The 24,634-nt window shown below is 42.8% G+C and overlaps 1 protein-coding gene across 2 annotated transcripts in view; it reads right to left on the bottom strand.

Annotated features, from left to right (window-relative positions):
- Positions 1-24,634, bottom strand: part of clcn2c (chloride channel 2c) — a 456,139-nt gene that overhangs the window by 368,433 nt on the left and 63,072 nt on the right. For both annotated transcript variants that reach the window (XM_052017638.1, XM_052017637.1), the window contains exon 2: positions 8,992-9,148. In XM_052017638.1, coding sequence (XP_051873598.1) covers positions 8,992-9,148 — 157 coding nt within the window. The remainder of the gene's footprint in view (positions 1-8,991; positions 9,149-24,634) is intronic.

The raw sequence follows: 24,634 nt of genomic DNA, 5'->3' as shown, positions 1-24,634 counted from the left end.
CCACACTGCTTGACCCGCTGAGTTCCTCCAGCAGGTTGTTGCTCACGGGGCAGGCATTGCCTGATGACCAACATGGCCCCGAGAGCTTTGGGCATGCACTAGACACCCAAGTAAAAGTGCGTTTGACTAATTCACTCTGCACATGACACACTACCAGCTACTAGATCTTACACTATAGCTCTGACTTGTGGAGCTTAAACAGCAAGTACTATCCAAAAGAAATTCCAGGCCAGATTTGGTCAACTTAAGCAAGATTTGGCCTGGAAGTTAATGGATAACACTGAATGTTTCAGCTGTTGATTGTGGCATAGGTTTCCATGAGAGTACATTGCAAGATAAACATCAGCTCCTTAACAAGGTAACCTGAAACACACCATTCAGGATCCACATGAGAGCATCCAGTTCCCCAAAGCAGATGAAGAGAAAATCCAACAACCACATGGGCACTATTGATTTTCATACCAATGCTTAAGGTGGTCACCAACTTTGACGTTGAAAGGGTGAATTGGAGAGAACCCAGCAAAAATTCCCGAACCCCAGCAAAGTACCTGTCTAACGCAGTGCGATCATTCATTGGGCCGAACTTTCCAAAGACCCACTGCCAGTTACCACCACCACTGTTGGGGATCTGTGGCCTTTTCCGACTGGAGGACAGGCCAATGGGGAAGGTGCCCATTTGTCCTCCTTCCAAAGGGCTTCCCATTGAACCAGCAGGACCTCGGGCTGTTGATTCCCTCCCAGAAGAACTGAAGTCACCTGCAGTCCCCCTCCAAGGGCGGCTGTCAGATCCCTCGGCTCAGGAGGGGACTGGGGTTTTGCTGCTCCCTGGGATTTTATGACATGAATTCAAGCACAAATGTCCCGTCAGACCACCCGTTACCTGGGCCACTCTAGGAAGTCTGTGTGCCTGCGGGTCTCGCAATGCAAGTGCCAGGGTCAGGGCCTCACCAGCTGCCCAGGCCGGGCAGGGGCAGGGTGGGAAAGGCCGCTGGCACCACCGGCATCGCCCCGGTCACAACCACACAACCACCTCCCCCCCACGAGTCTGTATCCGGAGCACACTCGGATAAACCACATGCACCTGCTGAGCTCACCGCACGGTCCGGGACCCTCGCTTCTCGCTTCCCCCTTCCCCCTCTTGAAAATCAGCCTGTGGGCAATGTTCTGATTGCACGTGGTAGAATAAGGCAAGTAGACATTGATAAATATTCTGACCTTTCCTCTGCTGGGGGTGAACGAGGTGGTATCTGGAGTCACGAAGATGAATTGATAAGATTTGGAAATGTAAACATCCAGCAGAAATAATTATGTAATTGCATGCAAAGGATGAAGGACTTCTGTTATGCAGAGAGACTAGATATACTGGGATATCGTTCTCCTTACAGTGTTGAAAGTTTAGGTGAGATTCACTGCAGGTGCTCTAGATTATCAGCAGTTTTGAAGAGTAAACAAAGACATGCTAATGACCTTGGCAGTAGGGGCATCATCCAGAGGACACTCCGTGAAGGAACTTGGCAAAGGACCCGCAAGCGAGGTGAGATTTAAAACACACACACACGCACAGGATTGAAAGAGATACAGTAAATAGCACCAAAGGGAGAAATAGAAAGTTTTACAACAGAACCAGATGGAGACAATACAAGAAGATCTAAGATGGGTTTCCAGAGTGTGTGTGTATACACAAGAAGCATATTTCACGAAGTTGACATGCCGCAGGGACAATTAACCATGTTGGATCACAATATTGTGGCAACAATAAAGTTATGGCTAAGGAAACAGGCAGGAATGGGCTCTAAATATTTCTGCATGCAAGGTAGATAGGGGAGTGGTAATAGAAAATATTGTAGTGCTGTGGAGAAAAGTATCCTGGAACAATCAAGGACAGAGCCTTTATTGGATTGATAGAGATGCAACAAGTCTATAAGCTGCCAACAGGCCTGGGAAAAATCGGCTGGCAAAAAACAAAAACAAACTTTTGCAGGGCTATAAGGCAAGAACATGGGTGTGAGACTAACTGAAAGAGGAAACCACGTGCAGGGTTGTGGGCAGAGGACAGGGGAGTGGGTTTGGCTGCTTTGCTCTCACATGGAGGCGGGGATGACTCAAATGACCACCTCCTGTACTGTATCTATTCCGTGAAATGTTCTTTCAAAGAGATGATACAGGCACGCTGGGTTGAATAGCCTCCTTCAACCTGGAATTCTAAAATTCCATGAATCAACTTTCTGACATACACAGTTTCAATAAGAAAATTGTAAAGAAGACAAGCATAGCTCATTAACTACCCAAGTGCAGCAGACATAAATGTAATAGCTAGGTGTGTATGGATCAGACAGATAATTATAGCCCTGGTACACTTCAAATTCAACAGCAGCAGGGTTGGATTTGGTGGGCCAGGACAGGTCGGATCTGCTTAGAAGAACTATTAGCAACAAGGTCTGCGTGCCCAATGGCAGTTTAAGAATGAGTTGCAGTCAATCACACTCCTAAATTTGCCACTGCTTTTGAAATTTGTCAGATGGAATGCTCAGCCAGAAACTTTACTAGGTACTTCAACACAGCAATCTCACTGCAGCTCCAAAATGAACTTGGCAAAATTGCTGTTGTGCTAATTCAGTTCATCTTTGTGCACTTCAACACTGGCTGTGTGAAATAGGTTTTGTGCTGATTCAGTGCCTAAGATGCACGGAGATAGCATCATTGCAGCCAGATCGAGAACGGGCCCATTAACCCTTTGCTGACACCAATAGATTCAGCATACACAAAAAACCTTCAGAGCAAATGGCATCCACCACCATCCTGGTGTTTCCAATATGTTGTCCAAAACTATATATTTTTGAGAAGGGAAATATATATCTGTGAGAAATTCTATTAGCAAATCACTCAATGTTTTATGTTCCAGAAAGAAAATTAATAATGCTATTTTGAGTTCATTGAAATTTTTAGAATACTGATTTAGCTAAATGAAACAAAACAAAACAAGCCAAGTTACTTTTTTTTTAAAACAGGAACTCTAGGTTGAAATAATTATGTTAATGTCACTCTTAAATACTTCTGGAAACATGTCAGACAGAGTTATTTTGTTATGATTACCTCCAGTGGTCATTGTCTGTCAAATGCAGTAATGAACCAGGTTTTTATTACCATTAACAAAATGAACTTAGGCCACTACATTATCACTCATTCCAGAGAAACAAGCAGCTGTAAAAGCAATAGGAAAACTCCTGTTAGGAGCTCCCTCTAATTACTTAAGGTCACATTCAATGGAAACACCCACTTCCATAAACAAGCATGTGCTTCCTGTGAAAATTATACTTGGACTTGAGGAAAATGCATGGGGTAGCAGGCCGCAGGATAAACAATAAAGTCCATTACCTGTAGAGACATGCACAGGATATTTCACACTAAAAACCAGCAAGTGCCATATTAATATTAAATGAAATTCTTTGACAGAATTTTGAAAGCAGTCCTGATCACCATGGACTTATTTTATATCCAGCAAATCTGAGCTAGAAAACAAAAGAATTTCTGTTTGTTTCTGTAAGCTGTCAAGAGCAGCAGTGACCCATCTGGGGCAATAACCAAACATTGGGCATCTCCAATTCAATTACCCTCAATTCCACTCCACCACCCCTTCCCTGACCTCATTTGCCCTCTGTTGCCAGCTGGCAGCCTCTTGCTCTATGTGATCCCGCTCCCACCTGCTGGCCAGGAAGTGATTGGGCTGGTGTATGACTATGAACGTGGGAGATAGACCCTGTGAGTTAAAGTCTCCCGGGTCCACATAATGCTTCCCTTGCATATCCCACGGGCCAGAACACACGTTTTCAAAAGACAAATGACCCACATTGTGGAATAGTCATTCTCATAATATGCATCCTCTTAAAGTTGGAATGAAGCTTAGTTGATTGGTTCTGGGGAATCAATGCATCTTGCATGCGTATTAAAAACATCAATCTTGTTACAGACAGGCGAAAGTCGATTTCATAAATGCAAATTTTCTCTCTTTGTCACTCCACGCTTTCCAATCTGATCCCATACAAATCTACGAACCAATCCACTTTGAATACTTATTGTGATTTGGAACTCTAAAATTCATTTTACAATGCATTCAGTATTAACTGTGGACCAAACAATTACTCTCTAATCCATAAGTATTGCTTGCTATAAGGTCTGGTAGGTAGAATTGTTGCATGCAGATTCGTGGCCTCCAATGGAAAAAAAGGCAACCTTATTAGATGTCCCATGTCCCTTTTCTTCATAAAGCACGCTTCCCATGTCTTAGTGATACAGTAGAGTATACAACTCGAAAGGGTGCAGGGACCAATAATACGTTGCCATGACCAGCAGTCTGTGTAATGCAGTTAAATCCAAACAGCAGAGCCTGTAAACATGTAAAGGATTAATCCAAATTCTATCAAGCAAAATCCTGGATGCTGGTGCCAATTGTAGACTGCTGACAGATATAAACCTTAAACTTGCTAAAAGATACTCCAGATTGTGAGACAAATAGAAGACCACATTACAAACGTTCACATTTTAAACCCTGTTACTTGCAAGTGTCGCAGACATTGATTGACAAGTCCACAGCCAAAGGTTCTAACAGCATTACAAGACCAGGCCAACCACAAAATAATTTTCTGGTTTGAATGCAGTATTTTGGGGCTTACTCTGTTCCACTGACAAGAGATCTCTCCTGGATGGCAATGAAAATCTGTTCTCACTCACTGTCAGGATTCCTAACAGCACGGTTTTAAATCATCAGTGCACCGGAGAAATGACTTTTCATCCTCTCTTCCGTCTTTTGAATTAATTGCTAGATCAGACAGTGGAAGCAACTGTATTGGAAACCTGCTCAAAGTTTGCTGCCAAACTGTTTGAGGGTTGGTGGGGCTGGGGCTTTGGGACTATTTGACAATTCAAAGTAGAATGTGTCCTGACAGTTTCCTGCTAAAAGGGGGAAGACCCTTTCTTAGGAAATTTAAGGAGATTCGGCATGTCATCGAAGACTCTGACAAACTTCTACAGATGTACAGTGGAAAGCATTCTGACTGATGGCATCGTGGCCTGGTATGGAAACTCCAATTCACAGGAATGCAAGAGGCTACAGAGAGTGGTGGACTCAACCAGTTCCATCACAGATACAGCTCTCCCCACTACCGAGGACATCTACAATGGTGATGTCTCAGGAAGGCGATATCCATCATTAAGGACCCCCACCATCTGGGCTATGCCCTCTTCTTGATCCTGCCATCAGGTAGAGGTATAGGACCCCGAAGACCCACAGCTCAAGGTTCAACAACAGCCTCTTCCCCACTGCCGTCAGGTTCTTGAACTGACCTGAAAAACCTAATTCTACCTCGGACTACATTTCCCTCAACTTGCACTAATGCCGTTATGTCTATTTTTATTTTGTTGTGCAAGTTATGTACAATTTATGTTAAATTAAGTTTATGTAATTTATGTTTGTAATGTACTGTGCTGCTGTTGCATTTACTGTATACCCTGGGTATGTATGCTTACGGGAATAAACTTGAACTTGAACCTGCATTTCTGTTATTATATTCAAGCTGCACATTATTGGAGCAAAGCCTCTTAGGGATTTCAAAATCTCCTGACTTGTACCTGGTGCAGAGTACCGTCAATAGTACCACATGTTTTGACTTGTTCATCTTACTGAATAGCGCATGGAATCAAAGATTGGTTACAGCCCATCTAGTCTATGCTGGTTGTATTAGCAGTCTATTAACTGCAAGGTGTGCAAGATATCTCAGTAGCACCCTGAAATGATCCCATGGAGGAGTAGTGCAGGGCACTGGTCCCTTTTACTGCCCAGACGTGGTTTTGAGCCCTGATATATTACACAGCAAGTTTTCCTGCAGAAACATCCTATCTTGACAACCAGAGCTTTTTCAGACTTATAAAGGGGCCCAATGGGTTAAGAAAAGCTTTTTGCAATCCAGATCCTAATTTGCCATCTTCTGCACAGACCATCAGTAAGTGGAAATCTCTACTCATGCTGCAATTTCTCCTCCTCTACTCAGTGCACAGAGTAAAGGCACCATCAGTCAGAAGCTTTCAGTGCTTATTGATAGTAAGGCAGCAAGAATACAGGAACAGAATCAGGCCCATTAAGCCTGCTCCACCATTCAATGAGATCATGCCTGATCTGTGACCTTATTCCATACTTGCCCCATGTTCCCTCAAAACCCATAGCTTACAAAATGTGTTATATTTCAGATTTAAAATAAACAATTACCTGAGCATCAGTTGCCATTTGCAAAGGAGAGTTGCAAATTTTATAACCCAAGTTGCACAATGAAGTCACAGAACCACAGAAGATTCACAAGAGGTAACCATTCATTGTATCATGCCTGTGTCAATTGAAAACCAGCAACCCAACCTAATCCAACCTTACAGAGGTTTATAAAATCATAGATAGATAATCATAGATAAGGTGAATGGTCTTTTTCCAGGGATAAGAGAATGTAAAACTAGAGGACATAGGTTTATGGTGAGAGAGGAAATATTTAAAGGAGATCTGAGAGGCAACTTTTTCCATGCAGAGGGTAATGGGTATATGGTTAGAGGTAGAAGAGGCAGGTACCACCACAATTTTTAAAACACATTTGGACAGGTACATGGATAGGAAAGGAACAGAGGGATATGGTTCAATTGCTGGATGGAAAATGAGCAAGGATGTGTCCACTTGCCTTATACCTGCACCATTGCAGTGTAGTAGCAGATATTTCACTGGTGGAACAACTACCAGATCAAAAGTCAGCACTCTGTCATAGAATGCAATTGAGCAGGACAAGAAATTAACCATCATTTTATCAATACAGGAGTGGCACCCGGATTATTGTTCAATGTCATTTCCCATACAGGGCACACAAAGGGGGAAGTAGTAAAAAGCAGCAATACATTGGGGTAAAATTATCACCTTCCCTCCTTCCTTATCATAATTCCAACACCGGTAGCTTTTGTGTTCCCGCTTATCACCCTGCTAGCTGTCTCCCTGTCTCCACCTTCACCCTCCCCTGGCTCCATCTGCCATTTTTTTTTCTCTGCCTCCACCCTACCCCTCCCCTACCTGGTTTCATCTGCCCAACACCCTTCACCCCTCTTCGGTCCACCAATAACCTACTGGCCCGTCTCACCACTCCCCCTCTCTTAACACTGGTTATCTTCCCTCCCTACTTTCAGCCCTGAAGCAGTTTTGACCCACAATGTCAACAATTTCTTTCTCCCCACAGATGCTGCTCGACCCACTGAGTCCCTCCAGCAGATTGTTTGTTGCTCCAGATTCCAGCATCTGCAGTCTCTTCTGTCTCCAAAATCAATAGTCCTTTGTGTGTGAACATATTATAGTTGCCTTAGGGAACTAACAGCCTCTTGGTGTCTCGAAACTGCAGCCAAAGTAAAACTTTTTGCAGAGTGGCAGCATATTTCTTAGGCTTGTTCATGAAGCAAATCGCTTGAGCCTGGAGTTTCCACTCAATTGCACTCTTTTATTCTGCACAATTTATCCAAAATTGGCAAAACTAACACAAAGGATTGCAGAATATTAAACACAAATTGCCTCAGTTTAAATAAAAACCCATTGCACAAGAAGGCACATTACATACAAAAATGGCCAGAGCTTTAAGTTGAATTAATCACCTTTGAGAGTTTCTGCTGTGTTTGCTTGTTGGCTCAAAAAAAACAAGTTTTTTGGGATATTTTAAAAGCTTTTTTTTAATATACTAATTTATCTAGCAAATGATTCCTTTTTTTAAAAAAAAGCCCTTTTCAGCTTCTTAAAACCAGGCTACAGATTGCTTAATATTTACCTTTTATATCAGATTAATTTAAGCTGTGTTGATTCAATGCACTAGGTCAGTTCAAAGCATATTTTGCATTCAATAACGAGCATTGGATTTGAGCAGAGACCAGTAAATTTTGGGAATAATTTGTGCCCACATCGCCATCTACACTTGAAACAAAATTCTAACCTTCATTATCTAACTTATCAGCTACTTGTTTTTGAATACATTAAGATAAAATTGACTTTGGACAAAATCAATTGGTGTGGGGAAGTAGTTGAGGCACAAACTATGATACAAGGTAGAGGCTAGAAATTTTAAAATACCACGGTATTATAAACTAAGTTGTTTCAAATATTGTGAAGTTTGAATTAATTGCTAATAATATATCACTTTAGCTTACAGAAGGAGAAAATGTGAAAGTAACCAAATGATGCAAGCAGGGAGATGCCCTGCATGCTTGCGAGGGAACATAGTCACACAGAGGATGGAGGAAAAAATCTTCCATTCACAGGGATTGTTCCATCCTTCCTGTTTGGATTTCCTGATTAGGCTTACTTTCACATAGGATGGATAAAATACTTTCCTTCCTTTTCCACTTCCCTTTAACAGAGAAAGTGCTCTCCGGCCAAATTAAACAACAAATTTCCCTCTTGCACCAGAAAAAAATCCACTAATATCTTATCAAGAAAAATTCTAAACTATATACTTCTTTTCCCGACTTAGGACAGGTTTCAATTAGTGTAGTGGTCTACTTAGAGAAAGTTCAAAATTTTCCACAGAAAATGTTATCCATTATTATTCTAAGCTCAGGTAAAACAAAAAAAAACTGCATGAATAACCAAAAAAAAGTGTTCATTTGTTAAAAAGGATTTCTTTACTAAAGCATGACACCACAATATCGCTTTCAGAATTACACAAAATTACAAGGACACCTATTAAACAACTAAATTTAAACAATAAAATCACCATCTAATGAAAACCAGAATAATAAAAAGTCCACTATTTTGTACCCCAAACCACTGACTCCCAATTATCTTACAATGAAATATTAAGGAAAATGGTAGATTAGATTTTGCCAGGTTACATTAGTTCCAATTAAACAAGCTATATGAAATATTAATATTTGCTGCTGTTTTCTGGTAGCTTCAATATACAGACACAGATATGGTTTAAAATGACTTACTTCTACATCTAGCACAACGGCTTCGATCATACTCTATCAACTCCGCACGCTTGGCATGCTCTCTGGAAAATATTCTTATCTGGTCCTTCTCCTGTCGCAAACGAGCTGCTTCCTCTTTGGCAAATACTCCCAAGTCTTGGGTATATCTGCCATACATCTAGAAATAAAATGGAAAAGCAGAATCAGGTAAATAACATAACAAGAGAGGCATTGTTAACAATATAACAATGATGGGCCAGATTACAGTCCCAAATTCAACCATCTGTTTGCCTTCCTCACCTCCGTTGATTTGACAAGCATTCTGTCAAGTCAACTTTTGTCTACAATGGAAACCAACTGCAGATTGAGTTTATCAAGATGAATGCCTAGAATTAAGAGCTGGCTGCAAATACTGTTGACAGATGTAGCTGAGGTGCATGATTATAGTTGCATTACCACTGTGTGTTTGGCACATTTCGTGGACTGAAATCATCACTTTTTTTGCGACAAAACACCAGTTAACTCAGGACTAACCCAGTTTTTAATTCTCATTTACTTGATAAAAATGCATAGGCTAGCTGTTGTGAATGAACCAATTAATGGGTGGGAACAACAAATAATAAAATGTTCTTTTTAAAGAGGGGAAGGGAGATCTGCACACAGGGGAAATTTTATATTGCAGTTCATTATATTGCAGTGTCATACAAAATGCCAATCTCTTATTCATATTCATATTCTTATTCATATGCCCCTCTCCAAAGTGCTTGAACAAAGTAATCATACAAAGTACAAAGTAATCCACAGCAGTACTGCAAAAGTGCTTTGAAAACAGATTATTATCATTTACCTCAACATTGTGAGAAATTACTACGTGCAAATTAGCTGGGATAGGGGTCGGGGGGGATTCTTGGGAATACAATGGTGACTCTGCTACAAAAACTACCTGATGTATTTTGGCATGCACTGAGCATCTATATACATGCAAGAAGATTTTTTTTTAAAACATAATACCTGGTTTGAAATCAATTCATTTGACATTGAACTCCTGTCACAAAGTTGAAGTCATTTTTCTCAACAGGAGTTTATTTTGTTTATAACATCACTTGCCTTTGAGGTGAGGGAGAAAGAAGGAAGAATGGAAAAGGTTACTTTCTCCACTATGATATCATACTTAGTGGCTGGACAATACTTACAAGGCATAATAATACGTCTCATTGTGATCTGCGCTGTCACGTTACTGTCACCGTCAAGCTGCTGCTTTTTTCAAAAATATATAATGCATTTAATGAAAATAATTCAAAAAAATCCTTAGTTTTCACAAACTGTTTTCCACCCTGTGTGGCTGGCTGCTAGTTTGCTGTCTCTGGCCTTTCCAGGACAGGTAAAGTTAGGAGCTTCTCAACAACACACATTGTAAATAGTTGCCTGCACTAAATGCCACATCTCATGAAACTGGAAGGCAGTGCCCTACAGTGAACGATAGGAGGTCTTTGCAGTGACCTATTTTATACTCAGTTGGCTTGGGTGTGATAGATTACATTGAGATCCAACATGACAGAGACAGTCAAATTAATTTTTTTTTCCCTATAGTGTCTCTGAAACAGAGCCACAGTCACTAGTTGCCAAATACAATGTTGGTAGGCAACAAGTTGGAAGAATTTTCAGTTGAAGTTTTGCATTCAATTACTTAGAGTCAGAGAGAAACACAGCAAGGATACAGACCCTTCGGCCCAACCAGTCCATGCCGACCACGGTGCCCACCCAACTAGTCCCAATTTCCTGTGTTTGACCCATATCCCTCTAAGCCCCGTCCCTCCATGCACCTATCCAAATGCTTCTTAAATGGCACTATTGTACCTGCCTCAACCACTTCCTCTGGCAGCTCATTCCATATACCCTGTGAAAAAGTTGCCCCTCAGGTCCCTTTTAAATCTTTCCCCTCTCACCCTAAACCCATGATCCTGAGTTTTGGTCTCCCCTACCCTGGGGAAAAGACTTACCATCCACCTTATCTATGCCTCTCATAATTTTAAACACTTCTTTCAGGTTGCCCTCATTCTCCTACATTCCAAGGAATAAAGACCTAGCCTGGCCAACCTCTCTAGTCCTGGCAAAATCCTCGTAAATCTTTCCTGCACTCTTTCCAGTTTAACCATAGCTTTCCCATAACAGAGTGACCAAAACTGTACACAGCACTCCAACTGCAGCCTCACCAATGACTTGTACAACTGCAACATAATGTCCCAACTCCTGTACTCAGTGCGCTGACTGATGAAGGCCAGTGTGCTAAACACCTTTTTCACCACCCTGTCTGCCAGTGATGTCGCTTTCAACGAACTATGCACTTCTACCCCTAGGTCCCTCTGTTCCATTACACTCCCTAGTGCTCTACCATTCATAGTACAAGTCCTATACTGGTTTGACTTTCTAAAATGCATCACCTCACACTTATCTGTATTCAAATCCATTTGCTACTCCTTGGCCACTTCCCCAGCTGATAAAGATCCCCCCGTATTCTACGATAACCTTCTTCACTATCAACACCCCCTAATTTTGCGTCATCTGCAAACTTACTGATCAAGCCTTGTGCAATTGCACCCAAATCACTTATATAAATAACGAATAACAAGGGTCCCAACACTGACTCTTGCAGCACACCACTAGTCACTGGCCTTCATTCCGAGAAACCACTTTCAACCACCACCCTCTGCTTCCTACCTGTGAGCCAATTTTGAATCCAGCTATCTAGCTCTCCCTGGATTCCATGGGACCTAACTTTACAGACCAGTTTACCATGTGGGACCTTTTCGAAGGCCTTGCTAAAGTCCAAGTAGACAACGTCCACTGCCCTACCCTTACCTAACCTTTTGGTTACCTCTTCAAAAAACTCTAAAAATGATTCGTCAAGCACGACTTTCCATGCACAAAGCCATGCTGACTCTTACTAATCAGACATTGTTTATCCAAGTGCTGGTAATCCTATTGCTCAGAATTCCCTCCAGTAACTTCCCCAACACTGACGTCAGTCTGACTTGCTGAGAACCTATGAACAGTCGCCAAAAAGTCTTTTGGAATTTATTCAAAAATTGCAATGTTAAAACTGATCATATGCACTTCTCCTGAGCATGTCCATAGAGTTAACCGGGTCAGGTGACAGATCTCTCAGTGGGAGAGCATTTGGGGGACAGTGACCACCGCTCCCTAACATTTAGCATTGTCGTAGACAAGGATAGGAGCAAAGAGGACAGGAAAATATTGAATTGAGGAAGGGCAAATTATGAGACTATAAGGCTAGAACTTGCGAGTGTGAATTGGGAAGACATTATTGAAGGGAAATGTACTGTGGAGATGTGGTCGTTGTTCAGGGATCTCTTGTATGATGTTAGGGATAAATTTGTCCTGGTGAGGCAGAGAAAGAATGGCAGGGTGAAGGAACCATGGGTGACAAGAGAGGTGGAACATCTAGTTAAGAGGAAGAAGGCAGCATACATAAAGTTTAGGCAGCAAGGATCAGATAGGTCTCTTGAGGAATATGGGGTAGCAAGGAAGGAACTTAAGAAGGGGCTGAGGACAGCAAGAAGGGGACATGAAAAGGCCTTGGCGAGTAGGGTTAAGGAAAACCCCAAGGCATTTTTCACTTATGTGAAGAGCAGAAGGATGACGGGAGTAAAGGCAGGACCGATTAGGGATAAAGGTGGGAAGATGTGCCTGGAAGCTGTGGAAGTGGGTGAGGTCCTCAATGAATACTTCCCTTCAGCATTCACCATGGAGAGGGACCTTGATGATGCGGAGGACAGTGTTGGTAAGGTTAATGTTCTGGAGCATGCTGATATCAAGAGAGAGGATGTGTTGGAGCTGTTAGAAAAGATTAGGACATATAAGTCCCCAGGGCCTGATGGAATATTCCCCAGGCTGCTCCGCGAGGCAAGGGAGGAGATTGCTGAGTCTTTGGCTAGGACCTTTGAGTCCTCGTTGTCCACGGGAATGGTACTGGAGGATTGGAGAGTGGCAAATGCTGTCCCCTTATTCAAAAAACGTAGTAGGGATAGTCCAGGGAATTATAGACCAGTGAGCCTTACGCCTGCGGTGGGCAAACTATTGGAAGGGATTCTGAGAGATAGAATCTATGGGCATTTAGAGAATCATGGTCTGATCAGGGACAGCCAGCATGGCTTTGTGAAGGGCAGATCCCTGAAAGTTGCCTCACAGGTGGATAGGGTAGTTAAGAAAGCTTATGGGATGTTAGCATGCATAAGTTGTGGGATCGAGTTTAAGAGCCGCGAGGTAATGATGCAGCCCTATAAAACTCTGGTTAGACCACACTTGGAGTACTGTGTCCAGTTCTGGTCGCCTCATTATAGGAAGCATGTGGAAACGTTGGAAAGGGTGCAGAGGAGATTTACCAGGATGCTGCCTGGTTTAGAGAGTATGCATTATGAGGAGAGACTAAGGGAGCTAGGGCTTTACCCTTTGGCGAGGGGGAGGATGAGAGGGGACATGATAGAGGTGCACAAAATATTAAGAGGAATAGATGGAGTGGACAGCCAGCGCCTTTTTCCCAGGGCACCAATGCTCAATACAAGAGGGCATGGCTTTAAAGTAATGGGTGGGTAGTTCAAGGGAGATATCAGAGGAAGTTTTCTTACCCAGAGAGTGGTTGGGGCATGGAATGCGCTGCCTGAGGCGGAGGTGGAGGCAGGTACATTGGTCAAATTCAAGAGATTACTATATAAGCATATGGAGGAATTTAAAATAGAGGGATATGTGGGAGGAAGGGGTTAGATAGTCTTGGGCGAGGTTTAAAGGTCGGCACAACATGGTGGGCCGAAGGGCCTGTATTGTGCTGTACTGTTCTATGTTCTATGTACACAAATTCATCTTCCTCAACCAATCTATAGTACTGGTTAGAATCAGGAAAATTAATGCACAACCTCTCATGTGGAGAAAAAAAAAGTTTACTGGTAAGGAGCTAGCTGGAAAGTCATTCATTTAAAAAGAAAAATGCATGTTGGAAAATATACAACACAAATAATAATCCGCCTTACCGAACATTAATGGGAGAGATTCAGCGTCAGTTACTGCAGCTGGTGTAAAAACCTAGGCTGAGACTCTAGCGCAGTGCTGGGGGAGTGCTGCACTGTTGGAAATGCTGCCTTTCAGATTAAATGTTAAAGCAAAGCACAATCTACCTTTGATCCAGCTAGGGAAATACCCAGAGAGCCTTGGTCATAATTTCTTTCTCCCAGTTGTTTGGTTCTCTGATCATTATCACGTTCAAATGGAAATCCCTTTCTCACAAATTGCCACTACGTTATAACGGTGAATATTTTTCAAAAGTTCTTTGTTATTTGGAGAGCATATCAAGACATTTGAGGTTATGTAAGGTGATACATAAATGCAGGTTTGTCAAGTTTTATTCTAAAGAAAGCAGGTACATTTTATCAAATTGGCTACCCAGCCTCAGCAAATCACATCATGGAGACTAAAACAAGTTGAGACATGGGGAAATAATGATCATCTTAAAACATTCAATTGTGAGATCGTGGTTGAACATTCCTGTTCGTTCTCTAAACATGTTTGTGCGCTTTGTTTAATGTTTCAATGAGTTTAGTTGCAGAGCCCAGAAATTAAACTAGCTTTTAGGAAAGCCCTTCATAAACTGGACATTACAAATGCTGATCTGCAGATATCCAGAAGTCATCAACAGTGCTGTATAAATGCAAGTCTTTCTTCCCTGAATGAATTGGAATTAACATTGTTGATATATTTTGTGATTTTAGCTCCCTTCCCCTTTGAGATTCCAGAAGTCGCAAATGTAGTTCCGCTGTATAAGAAAGGTGGGAGGCAGCATAAAGGAAATTACAGACCTATTAGTCTGACATCGGTGGTGGGAAAGTTATTGGAATAGATCCTCAAGGATGAGGTTATGGAATACCTAGAGGTGCGAGGCAAGATAGGTCCAAGCCAGCATGGTTTCGTGAAGGTAAGATCCTGCCTGACCAACCTATTGGAGTTTTTGAGGAAATCACAGGTAGGGTGGATAAGGGAGAGGCGGTAGATGTTGTGTATTTAGACTTTCAAAAGGCCTTCGACAAGGTGCCGCATAAGAGACTGATTAATAAGATGAGAGAGGTCATGGAATTACAGGTAGGATAATAGAATGGGTGGAGCATTGGCTGGTTGGCAGGAAGCAAAGGGTGGGAATAAAAGGATCTTGTTCTGGTTGGCTACCGGTTACTAGTGGTGTTCCGCAGGGGTCGGTGTTGGGGCCACTTCTTTTTACCTTGTACATTAACTATTTGGATGAAGGAGTAAATGGTTTTGTGGCTAAGTTTGCGAATGACACCAAGGTAGGTGGAGAAGTAGGGAGTATTGAGGAGACAGGAAGGTTGCAGAGAGACCTGGATAGTTTAGGAGAATGGGCAAGGAAATGGCAGATGAGATTCAATGTTGAGAAATGTGCCGTTGTACACTGTGGAAACAGAAATACACTTTGGGTACTCGTGCAGGATACCTTAAAGGTTAACCACCAGGTCGGATCGGTGGTAAAGAAAGCAAATGCTATGTTGGCATTCATTTCGAGAGGTATAGTGTATAAAAGTAAGGAAGTGTTGATGAGGCTCTACGGGGAACTAGTGAGGCCTCATTTGGAATACTGTGCACAGTTTTGGGCCCCATATCTTAGGAAAGATGTGCTGATGTCGGAGAGGGTTCAGAGGAGATTTACGAGGATGATTCCTGGAATGAAACAGCTTATGTATGATGAGTGCTTGTCAGCTCTTGGACTGTACTCACTGGAGTACAGAAGAATGAGAGGGGACCTCATAGAGACATTTAAAGTGTTGAAAGGACTGGACAGAGTAGATGTGGTCAAGCTGTTTCCCTTGGTGGGTGAGTCCAGGACCAGAGGGCACAATCTTAGAATTAGAGGGTACAGATTTAAAACAGAGATGAGGAGAAATTTCTTTAGCCAGAGGGTGGTGAATTTGTGGAACTCCTTGCCACGTACAGCAGTGGAGGCCAGATCATTGGAGGCATTTAAGGAAGAGATAGATAGATAGATATCTAAATAGTCGGTGTATCAAGGCATATGGGGATAAGGCCGGAAATTGGGGTTAGAATAGTGTGTTTTTTCTTGTTCCCCCCCACACCCCCCCCCCCCAATTTCTCATTTCTTTTTCTTTTTCCCTTTTCTTTGGAGCAGACTCGATGGGCCGAATGGCCTACTTCTGCTCCCTTGTCTTGTGATCTTGTGAAGTCCAGAAAGATATTTAACCTGGCTTTCAGCTACTTTTCTTCAGTTTTCTGGCTTGCTTGGGTTGTCTCAGTGTCTTCCAAACTGGTATTGGTATTAGCTGAACAGACAGCATGGGATTGTACTGTGCGTGCATACATCCAATGCTAAAAGAGGGGCAAATCTCAACCATCTGAGAATCCTGTTTACATACGGTCAATTGTGCACATTGTATTCCATCATAAACACAGATATACATCTCCATATTAAGTGATATAAACGGTGTAGAACCTATGGTGCAAGGCTATGCATTCTAGACAGTCCTACTGCAATAACTATATTTCAGATAGCAAAGAAATTGCCATTGCAGAATTGTTCCTTGAATGCAGTTGGCTACAGAAAATATTATTTTAATTCTATATCATAAACTGGGATATGCATTTACATATGGTCACTGCAAAAGAAAGTGGGAGGAATGCATCTATAAGTTATTAATTGTGCATCTATTTCCAATGAATCAGCAGCCTCAAACTTCTTGTGCCCGTCTTGTCCATCAGCATTTCCAATAAAGCCATAGATGCTTTTAACAAAAATATCAAAATAAAATGAAAAAGGAAATAATGAACTTTAAAATGAGTAGTGCCCACAGCACAGCACATTCCAAGAAAAATAAAGACTCTGCATTTTTATCATTATTATTCTTATTAAGACTCAATCCTCAAATAATTAATAGAGGACTTGGTAAAAAAAAATGTGCAGAAACAGTGATCTGATTATCAGCCACATCCAGTCATCATATACAGGTGGCCAACATCTCTCTCACCCTGAATTGATGCCTTGTCTTTGATTATACAATTGCTCCCAACATAACCATCAACCAAATCCTAATGTTGCTCAACTACTGAAGCTTTACTGGTGAATTAACCTGCTCTCTGAAAATTAGACTAATATTATGAAATGACCACCTCACAAAACAAAAGGCAAAAAAGAACCCAAGTATGGATCAGCCACTCACTGTACGACACAAGATATTTTACGTCACACCAGTAAAACAATAAGATTTCTCTCCTTGTTGTATGCTGCATTACAGTAGACAGCTTACGTTCACTGCTTTTAAACACCAGGTAAATAAAGGAATCAACCTGTAACAGCTTTAAAATAAGATTACAAATATATTCATTGGACAAAAAGATATTCTTAATTGCAGGAAGGATGGATTTATCTTCAAGTCCCAACAGAAAATAAATTCAACTGCATTATACAGTATTTGAAAGTTTGGCTCAACATGCTGATAGTTTGCCTGTTATCCATTTTACATGTGCTCACAAAATTAGGAATATTCCCCATATATAAAGTTTTACAAAGTAAAAATGACATTGGCACCATGTGAGGTCCATAATGCTGCTCTTCTGGCGTCAGCTCAAGTAGGCTGATCCCTGCTTTGTTGGATTAAGATACCATTGGACTCCCTAGATTGTTTTACACCATTACAGCACACAGTTAATTGTTTCTCTGGTAATTTCTTACCTTTTATACACCCACTGCTGACAATAACTTGATAACTACATCCCAGAAAACCATCGACCCTCAGAGATCCAATGCACATCTCTCAATGCATGTTACAAAGCCACAGAGCTGAACCAACAGACAAGGCAACCCATGTAAAAACAAAGGGGAGAAAAGCACCATGGATGGTGCAATACATCTACAACAGTGAGGGCATCATCAGGGATTTCCAACCATGAACAATTTGAATTACTATTATGTTCAAATGATTAACAAAATCAAACCTAGACGACAACATATTTGGTTACTTCCTGCAGATAATGCACAAGCAATGATAATCACTAATCTCATTTCCTGGTGCACGTTTATAATTCTAAATGAAATACAGCCTTTTGTCTGGTGTAATTTACTTTGGCTCAAGAACAATGAAGGTACATTGGGTCCCCAGGGCAATATATTTATCTGAGACTTAAACCTCTAGTTTGAAAAGCTTTGGTTTAAATAATAAAAGACCCCAGAGATCAGGAAAAAAACGTCCACCCACAATTAACCTACTGCCCTGCATTATACAATCATTAGCAAAAATAAAAGTATTGCCACTTGGCATGATGTGTTTTTTCTAAAGATTGCTTAAAAGTACGTCTTGGATGAAAAAGCAACTTTTCTAGTCACTGTAAATGCATTTCAGTTGTGCGCTTGAATTAAAGTTCAGGATTCTGGAAATAAAAGCTTTGCATTAGTCTTTGGTACGCGTTGTAATGTAGCATAGATGTGCAGCTAAACTAGAATTGCTTAAAATTAGCGATGATATATTTGGCATCTTCCATGAATGTCCCAAATTAATTTTTCCTTTATCATGGATTAGATCCCAGTAGCTGACCAACATTAATAGAAAAGCACAGCCACCAAAATGTAAACACAAAGATTTAGCAATACAAAAATTTAGCAGTAATGAAGAATAATCTGTTGGTTACATAACATCTCTCACATCCTCAGTTACGTCCCAACAGCCTTTGGAGCTAAGCAGTTTGATCTCAGCTGTATTAATGAAACACAGAAGCTTGGTTTGAAAGATTTTTATTTGTAAATTATAGTAATTTTATATCTTTGCACGGTACTGCTGCCACAAAAGAACAAATTTCATGACATACAAGTCAGTGATAATAAATCTAGTTCTGATTCTGAAGATTCACTAATCCCTTTGGGACAAGAAAGAGATGGAGCTGTCCCCTTTCATGGCATACTAACACCAAAGCAAGACACTGAGCAGAAATATGCAGGGAATTCACAGAAGGGAAAAATAATATTGAGGTAAGTGGTCAATTGGCTAAAACAAAAAGTTGTTATAACAGAAATTAATTGTTAGAGGTAATTTAAGTGAAAAGAACAACATTCAAGGGCCTTGAGTGATATATCCAGGAACTCAGAAAAACAGCAAACAAGAAAAAGTGCATCAAACTTCTGTTAATAGTGGCTATACACTGGTGAATTGGAGTAGTCAATAGCAATATCCATTTTCAAAGGGGAAACAGAATAACTACAGGCCCAGTTTAACATATGTAATTGAGAAAATTCCAGACTTTTTTTTTAAATTAAAGATTACTAAATGTCTAGATGAACAAAATAATCACACGTCAGTGAAGAAAGATTTCAGGAGGGATGGAAGATAATGTTTTATGTTCTATGAGGAAGCTGCTAGATAATGGATGAAGATAATGCAGTGAATGTGACATACATAGACTTTCAGAGAGCTCATTGTTGGATACCACATAAGATACAATTGAGAACATGGAATTCAAGGTAAGAACAACTTAGGCTTTGAGATGAGGAGGGGTAGAAAAAGTAGAAAAACATCACACAAGGTTGCACTTCCATCATTTATATCAATAATTTAGATATTAAGCTGGAAGGAAAAGCTTGTAAGTTTGTTGGAGAATGCAAAAGAAGAATGACAGTAAATAATTATGAAACAAAGCGTGCCATTTATGGACATGGATAGGATGGTGAAATCGGGAAAAGTGTGAAATTTTGATTAAGAAGTATTTTTGATAGATGATATGAAGGATCAGAGGGGACGAAGAACTCAAGAACACAAAATATTGAAAGCAACGTCACAGGCCAATACAGCCAGAAAAACAACCAATGTCATTCTGTGTTTTGTGTTCAGAGATCCAAAATTGGAAAGAAAATGTAATTGTAAATCTATACAAAATAGTAATAACACCACCACTGAAGCACTCTGTGCTGTTCTGCTCTGTAAACTTTGAAAGGACATTGAAATGATAGAGGGGTAGCACAGATTCATTGTGATATTTCCTGGTGCTAAAAAAAAAGCACAAGAAGCTGAAAATTGTTGTTGTTTTCATTGAAGTGGAGGAGATAATTTCATAAATTGGATAAAATAGATAAAAACAGATGTCCCAGAGAACAAGGGGATATCATAATAAGGTAAAATACAAAAGCATTAGGACCATAGAAGAAGAAACTCAAGTTATGGAATGCATTACCTCTCTAAATTAATGACAGGCAGAAGCCAGATCAACAATGCAGAATAGTTTTGGACACACAGCTAAAGAAAAGAGAAATAATGGGAAATGGAAACAGGGACTGCATATGGATCAGGCCTGCTGCCCGGGGGCAGGATAAACAGACTGACCTGTTTAATTATTGGAATTTCTACATAATTTGTACACAATGGTAGTAAGTATGAGTGGATCAAATAACTAGGTTACTTCATCACAAGCAAGGGGAATAGTCTTGGAAGAGGAATTGGGAAGTCAAACCAGGGTAGGACTTTCACAGTGAACGGAGAAGAGGACAGAGGAGAAAAGGACATAGTTCCGTGAAAGTGGCATCACAGGCAGAGAGAGGGTGGTGAAAGCAGCTTTTGGCACCCTGGCCTTCATCAGTAAGGGCAATGAGTATAGAAGTTGGGATGTTATGTTGCAATTCTACAAGATGTTGGTAAGGCCGCATTTGAAGTTTTATGTTGTTTTGGTCACCCTGCAGTAGGCAAGGTGCCATTAAGCTGAAAAGAGTGCAGAAAAGATTTACGAGGATGTTGCCAGGACTCAAGGGACTGGGTTACAAGGAGAGGTTGCGTAGACTAGGACTTCATTCCTTGGAGCATAGGAGACTGAGTGTTAAAGAGGTTTATAAAATCATGAGGGGCATAGATAGGGTTAATGCACTCAGTCTTTTTCCCAGGGTTGGGGAATCAATAACTAGAGGGCATAGGTTTAAGGTGAGAGGGGAGAGATTTAATAGTGAACTGAGGGGCAACTATTTTGCATACAGATCATGGTACATATATGGAATGAGCTGTCAGAGGAAATGATTGAGGCAGGTACAACACTTAAAAGACATTTGGACAGGTATATGGCTGGAAAGGTTTTAGAGGGATATGGGTCTAGCACAGGCAAATGGGACTAACTTAGATGGGCATCTTGGTCAGCATTGATGAGTGGAGCCAAAGGGCCTTTTTCTGTGCTGTATGACCCTATAGATATAGCAAATTTTCAACCAGGTCAACTGTTGGGAAGTGTGATCTTCAGATGAACAAGTATTCATGAGAAACAAAATGCAGTTGTGCTTCAGGTTTTGGCAGCGATGAAGACTGTGTGAAAGAAAAGAAAACAAATGCTTTCATTTTTTGTCATTGGTGAATGTGTGTCCATTACAATGGCCAACACCAGGGGGAATGTAATACTATTCCTTTTCATTCCTCAGTATCATGTAATTAAAGGTTGCAAAACAATCAGGCTATCACTTCAATGTGATAAATCGGTAATTAAAGGTATTGCCTTTCGAGTTGAAGCACTGACATCAAGGCCTACTCTCTCAGGTAAACATAAAAGATCTCAAGGCACTATTCAATGTTCTCCCAAAATCTACACCAATACCAACAGAGCATCTTGTTATTTACGTGCTCTTTATGGGACCTAGCTGTGCACAAACTTCCTGTAGCATTTGCCTAAATAACAAATGATGAGAGTTTAAATGTTGTTTATTGGCTCGTTTGTGCTTTCAGCTGTCCTGAAAATGCAGAAGGTATGGCATAAGTACAAGTTGCTTCAGCCCACATTATATTTCTCTGATATCAGCTTGCATCTCACATATCAACTAATCAAAGTGTCAACTTATTGCCAGATCACAGGCAACTATTGTATGACCTTACTTTTATTGAAATGATTAGAGGTGCACGAACAGCAGTCTAACCTATTCTGCAGCCTTGTTCCTTAAAACTCATTTCAGATTATTACAAGATCTTAAAACAAATCTTACTCCAACAGAAGTAAATTTATTGGGTTTCTCTCCATTGTATCTAGAACACTCTGCAGGAGCTTGGGGAAAGGTTTAACAGTAGTTTTTAAAAGGCCATGGATATACCTTTCTAATTGCCCTTCAATATACTATGGTAATACTGTAGCTGCACGCAACATGCTACTAAAGGAACACACGGAGGCAGAGAGTGCTGAACTCAAAAATCCTTTACTGATTCAAAATCGCACGCTTAAATCTCCCACCCCATGGGCCCCTGCGACCCGTGGGGCGGATGTGATGTCCGACTGTCCCCAAGAGGGTCTGCCCCGAGCGGGTAGTTCCAAACGCGCTACCGCGTGTCTGCCCGCGACTCCTGATGGCGGTTCGAGTCCCGCGTGTGTGGGCCGCCACACCACCCCCCCCCCCCCCCAGAAATGTCCATCAGGGAAGTGGAGCCTCCAGTCTGTGTGGCTTGCCTGGGTGTCCGGCCTCGCCAGCGCGGTGCGGGTACCCTCACTGGTTGCTCAATGTCCAAGTGCACCAGTTTGAGGTGGTCCACTGTAAAAGTCTCTTCCCAGCCACCCACCTCCACGACACACGTGGATCCATTGTACCGGATCACCTTGAAGGGTCCCTCATACGGCCGCTGTAGAGGTGACCTGTGCATGCCCCTGCAAATAAAAACACACTCACAGACTCAGAGGTCTTTGGGGGTGAAGGATGGCGTGGGACCACGCCTGGAGGTCGGGACCGGTGCCAGAGTCCCTACCTCGTCCCGCAACCTCGTTAGCACCGCTGCTGGAGTTTCTTCCGAACCTTGGGCCTCTGGTACGAACTCGCCTGGGACCGTCAGGGGGGCGCCGTAGACCAATTCCACCAAGGAAGTGCCCAGGTCCTCCTTGGGGGCTGTGCGGATGCCCAGGACCCAGGGAAGCTCATCTGTCCAGTTGGGGCCCCTGAGGCGCGGCATCAAGGCCGACTTGAGATGCCAGCGGAATCGCTCTACCAAACCATTGGACTGGGGATCGTATACTGTGGTGTGATGCAGCTGGGTGCCCAGGAGCTGTGCCAGTGCTGTCCACAAACCAGACGTGAACTGCGCCCCTGTCGGAGGTGATGTCCACTGGGAGGCCGAATCTGGCGACCCAGTTTGCAACGAGCATCCTGGCGCAGGACTCAGTGGACGTGTCTGCAAGCAGTACGGCTTCCAGCCATCTGGTGAACCCGTCTACCATGGTAAAGATATACCTCGTGCCCCGGGAGACTGGCAGGGGGCCGACGATGTCCATGTGGATGTGTTGGAACCTCCTGTGTGTTGGCTGGAACTGCTGGAGGGGAGCCTTCACGTGCTGCTGGACTTTGGCGGTCTGGCAATGTACGCAGGTCCTGGCCCAGTGTCCGACCTGTTTGCGCAAACCGTGCCAGACGAATCTGTCCGCCACCAGCTTGATGGACGCCCAGATGGACGGGTGGGCCAGGTCGTGCAGCGTGTCGAACACCCGGCGCCTCCATGCTGCTGGTACCAGGGGTCGGGGCTTGCCGGTAGACACGTCACACAGGAGTCGATCCACTGCCAGGCCGATGGGGACGTCCTCCAACTGGAGCCCCAAAACGGCGGTGCGGTAAGCCAGGCTTCCGCCAGTGCTGCGTAGTGTATTCCTGAGGACGATATGCCCGCCAAGTGGAGGCAGGGGTGAGACAGTGTGTCGGCGATGACGTTGTTCTTCCCTGTGATGTGGCGGACATCAGTAGTGAATTCTGAAATAAAGGACAGGTGCCTCTGCTGCCGAGCTGACCATGGGTCCAATACCTTGGCCAGTGCAAAGGTGAGGGGCTTGTGGTCCGTATACATGGTGAACTCACTTCCCTCGAGGAAGTACCAGAAATGCCGGACAGCCAGGTAGAGTGCTAGCAACTCTCTGTCAAAAGCGCTGTACTTCACCTCTGGTGGCCGTAGGTGCCGGCTGAAGAAAGCGAGTGGTCGCCACTGGCCCCTGACGAGCTGCTCCAAGACTCCGCCAACTGCCGTGTCAGAAGCGTCGACTGTGAGTGCAGTGGGTACATCGACTCTCAGGTGCACTAGGAGGGCCGCCTTTGCCAGTGCCTCCTTGGCCTGCTCGAATGCCTCCGTGGACTCCGCGTCCCACACCACCTCTTTGGCCTTGCTGGCCATCAGGCTGAACAAGGGTCTCATGATGCGTGCCGCCGCCGGCACAAACCTATGATAAAAGTTGACCATCCCTACGAACTCCTGCAGGCCCTTGACCATGCTGGGCTTGGGGAATTGGCGGATGGCCTGGACCCTGTCCAGTAGGGGAACTGCGCCATGTCAGTTGACTCCGTGGCCCAAGAAGTCGATCTCCGTCAGCCCGAACTGGTACTTCGCCGGATTGATTGCCAGTCCGTGGTTGCTCAGGCATTGGCAGATCTGGCACAAATGTGCCACGTGCTCTTGGTGCGAACTGCTGGCCACCAGGATATCATCCAAGTAAATGAAAACGAAATCCAGGCTGCGTCCCACCGAGTCCATGAGCCTTTGGAAAGTTTGGGCTGCATCCTCAGGAACTCGAACAAGCCGAATGGGGTGATGAGGGCTGTCTTGGGCACATCGTTGGGGTGCACTGGGATCTGATGGTATCTCCTGAACAGGTCGATTTTCGA

The sequence above is a fragment of the Pristis pectinata genome, chromosome 6 (genome assembly GCF_009764475.1).
Source record: "Pristis pectinata isolate sPriPec2 chromosome 6, sPriPec2.1.pri, whole genome shotgun sequence".
NCBI lineage: Eukaryota > Metazoa > Chordata > Chondrichthyes > Rhinopristiformes > Pristidae > Pristis > Pristis pectinata.
Note: the sequence above shows the minus strand (reverse complement) of the source record. Positions and strands in the feature narration are given on the sequence as shown.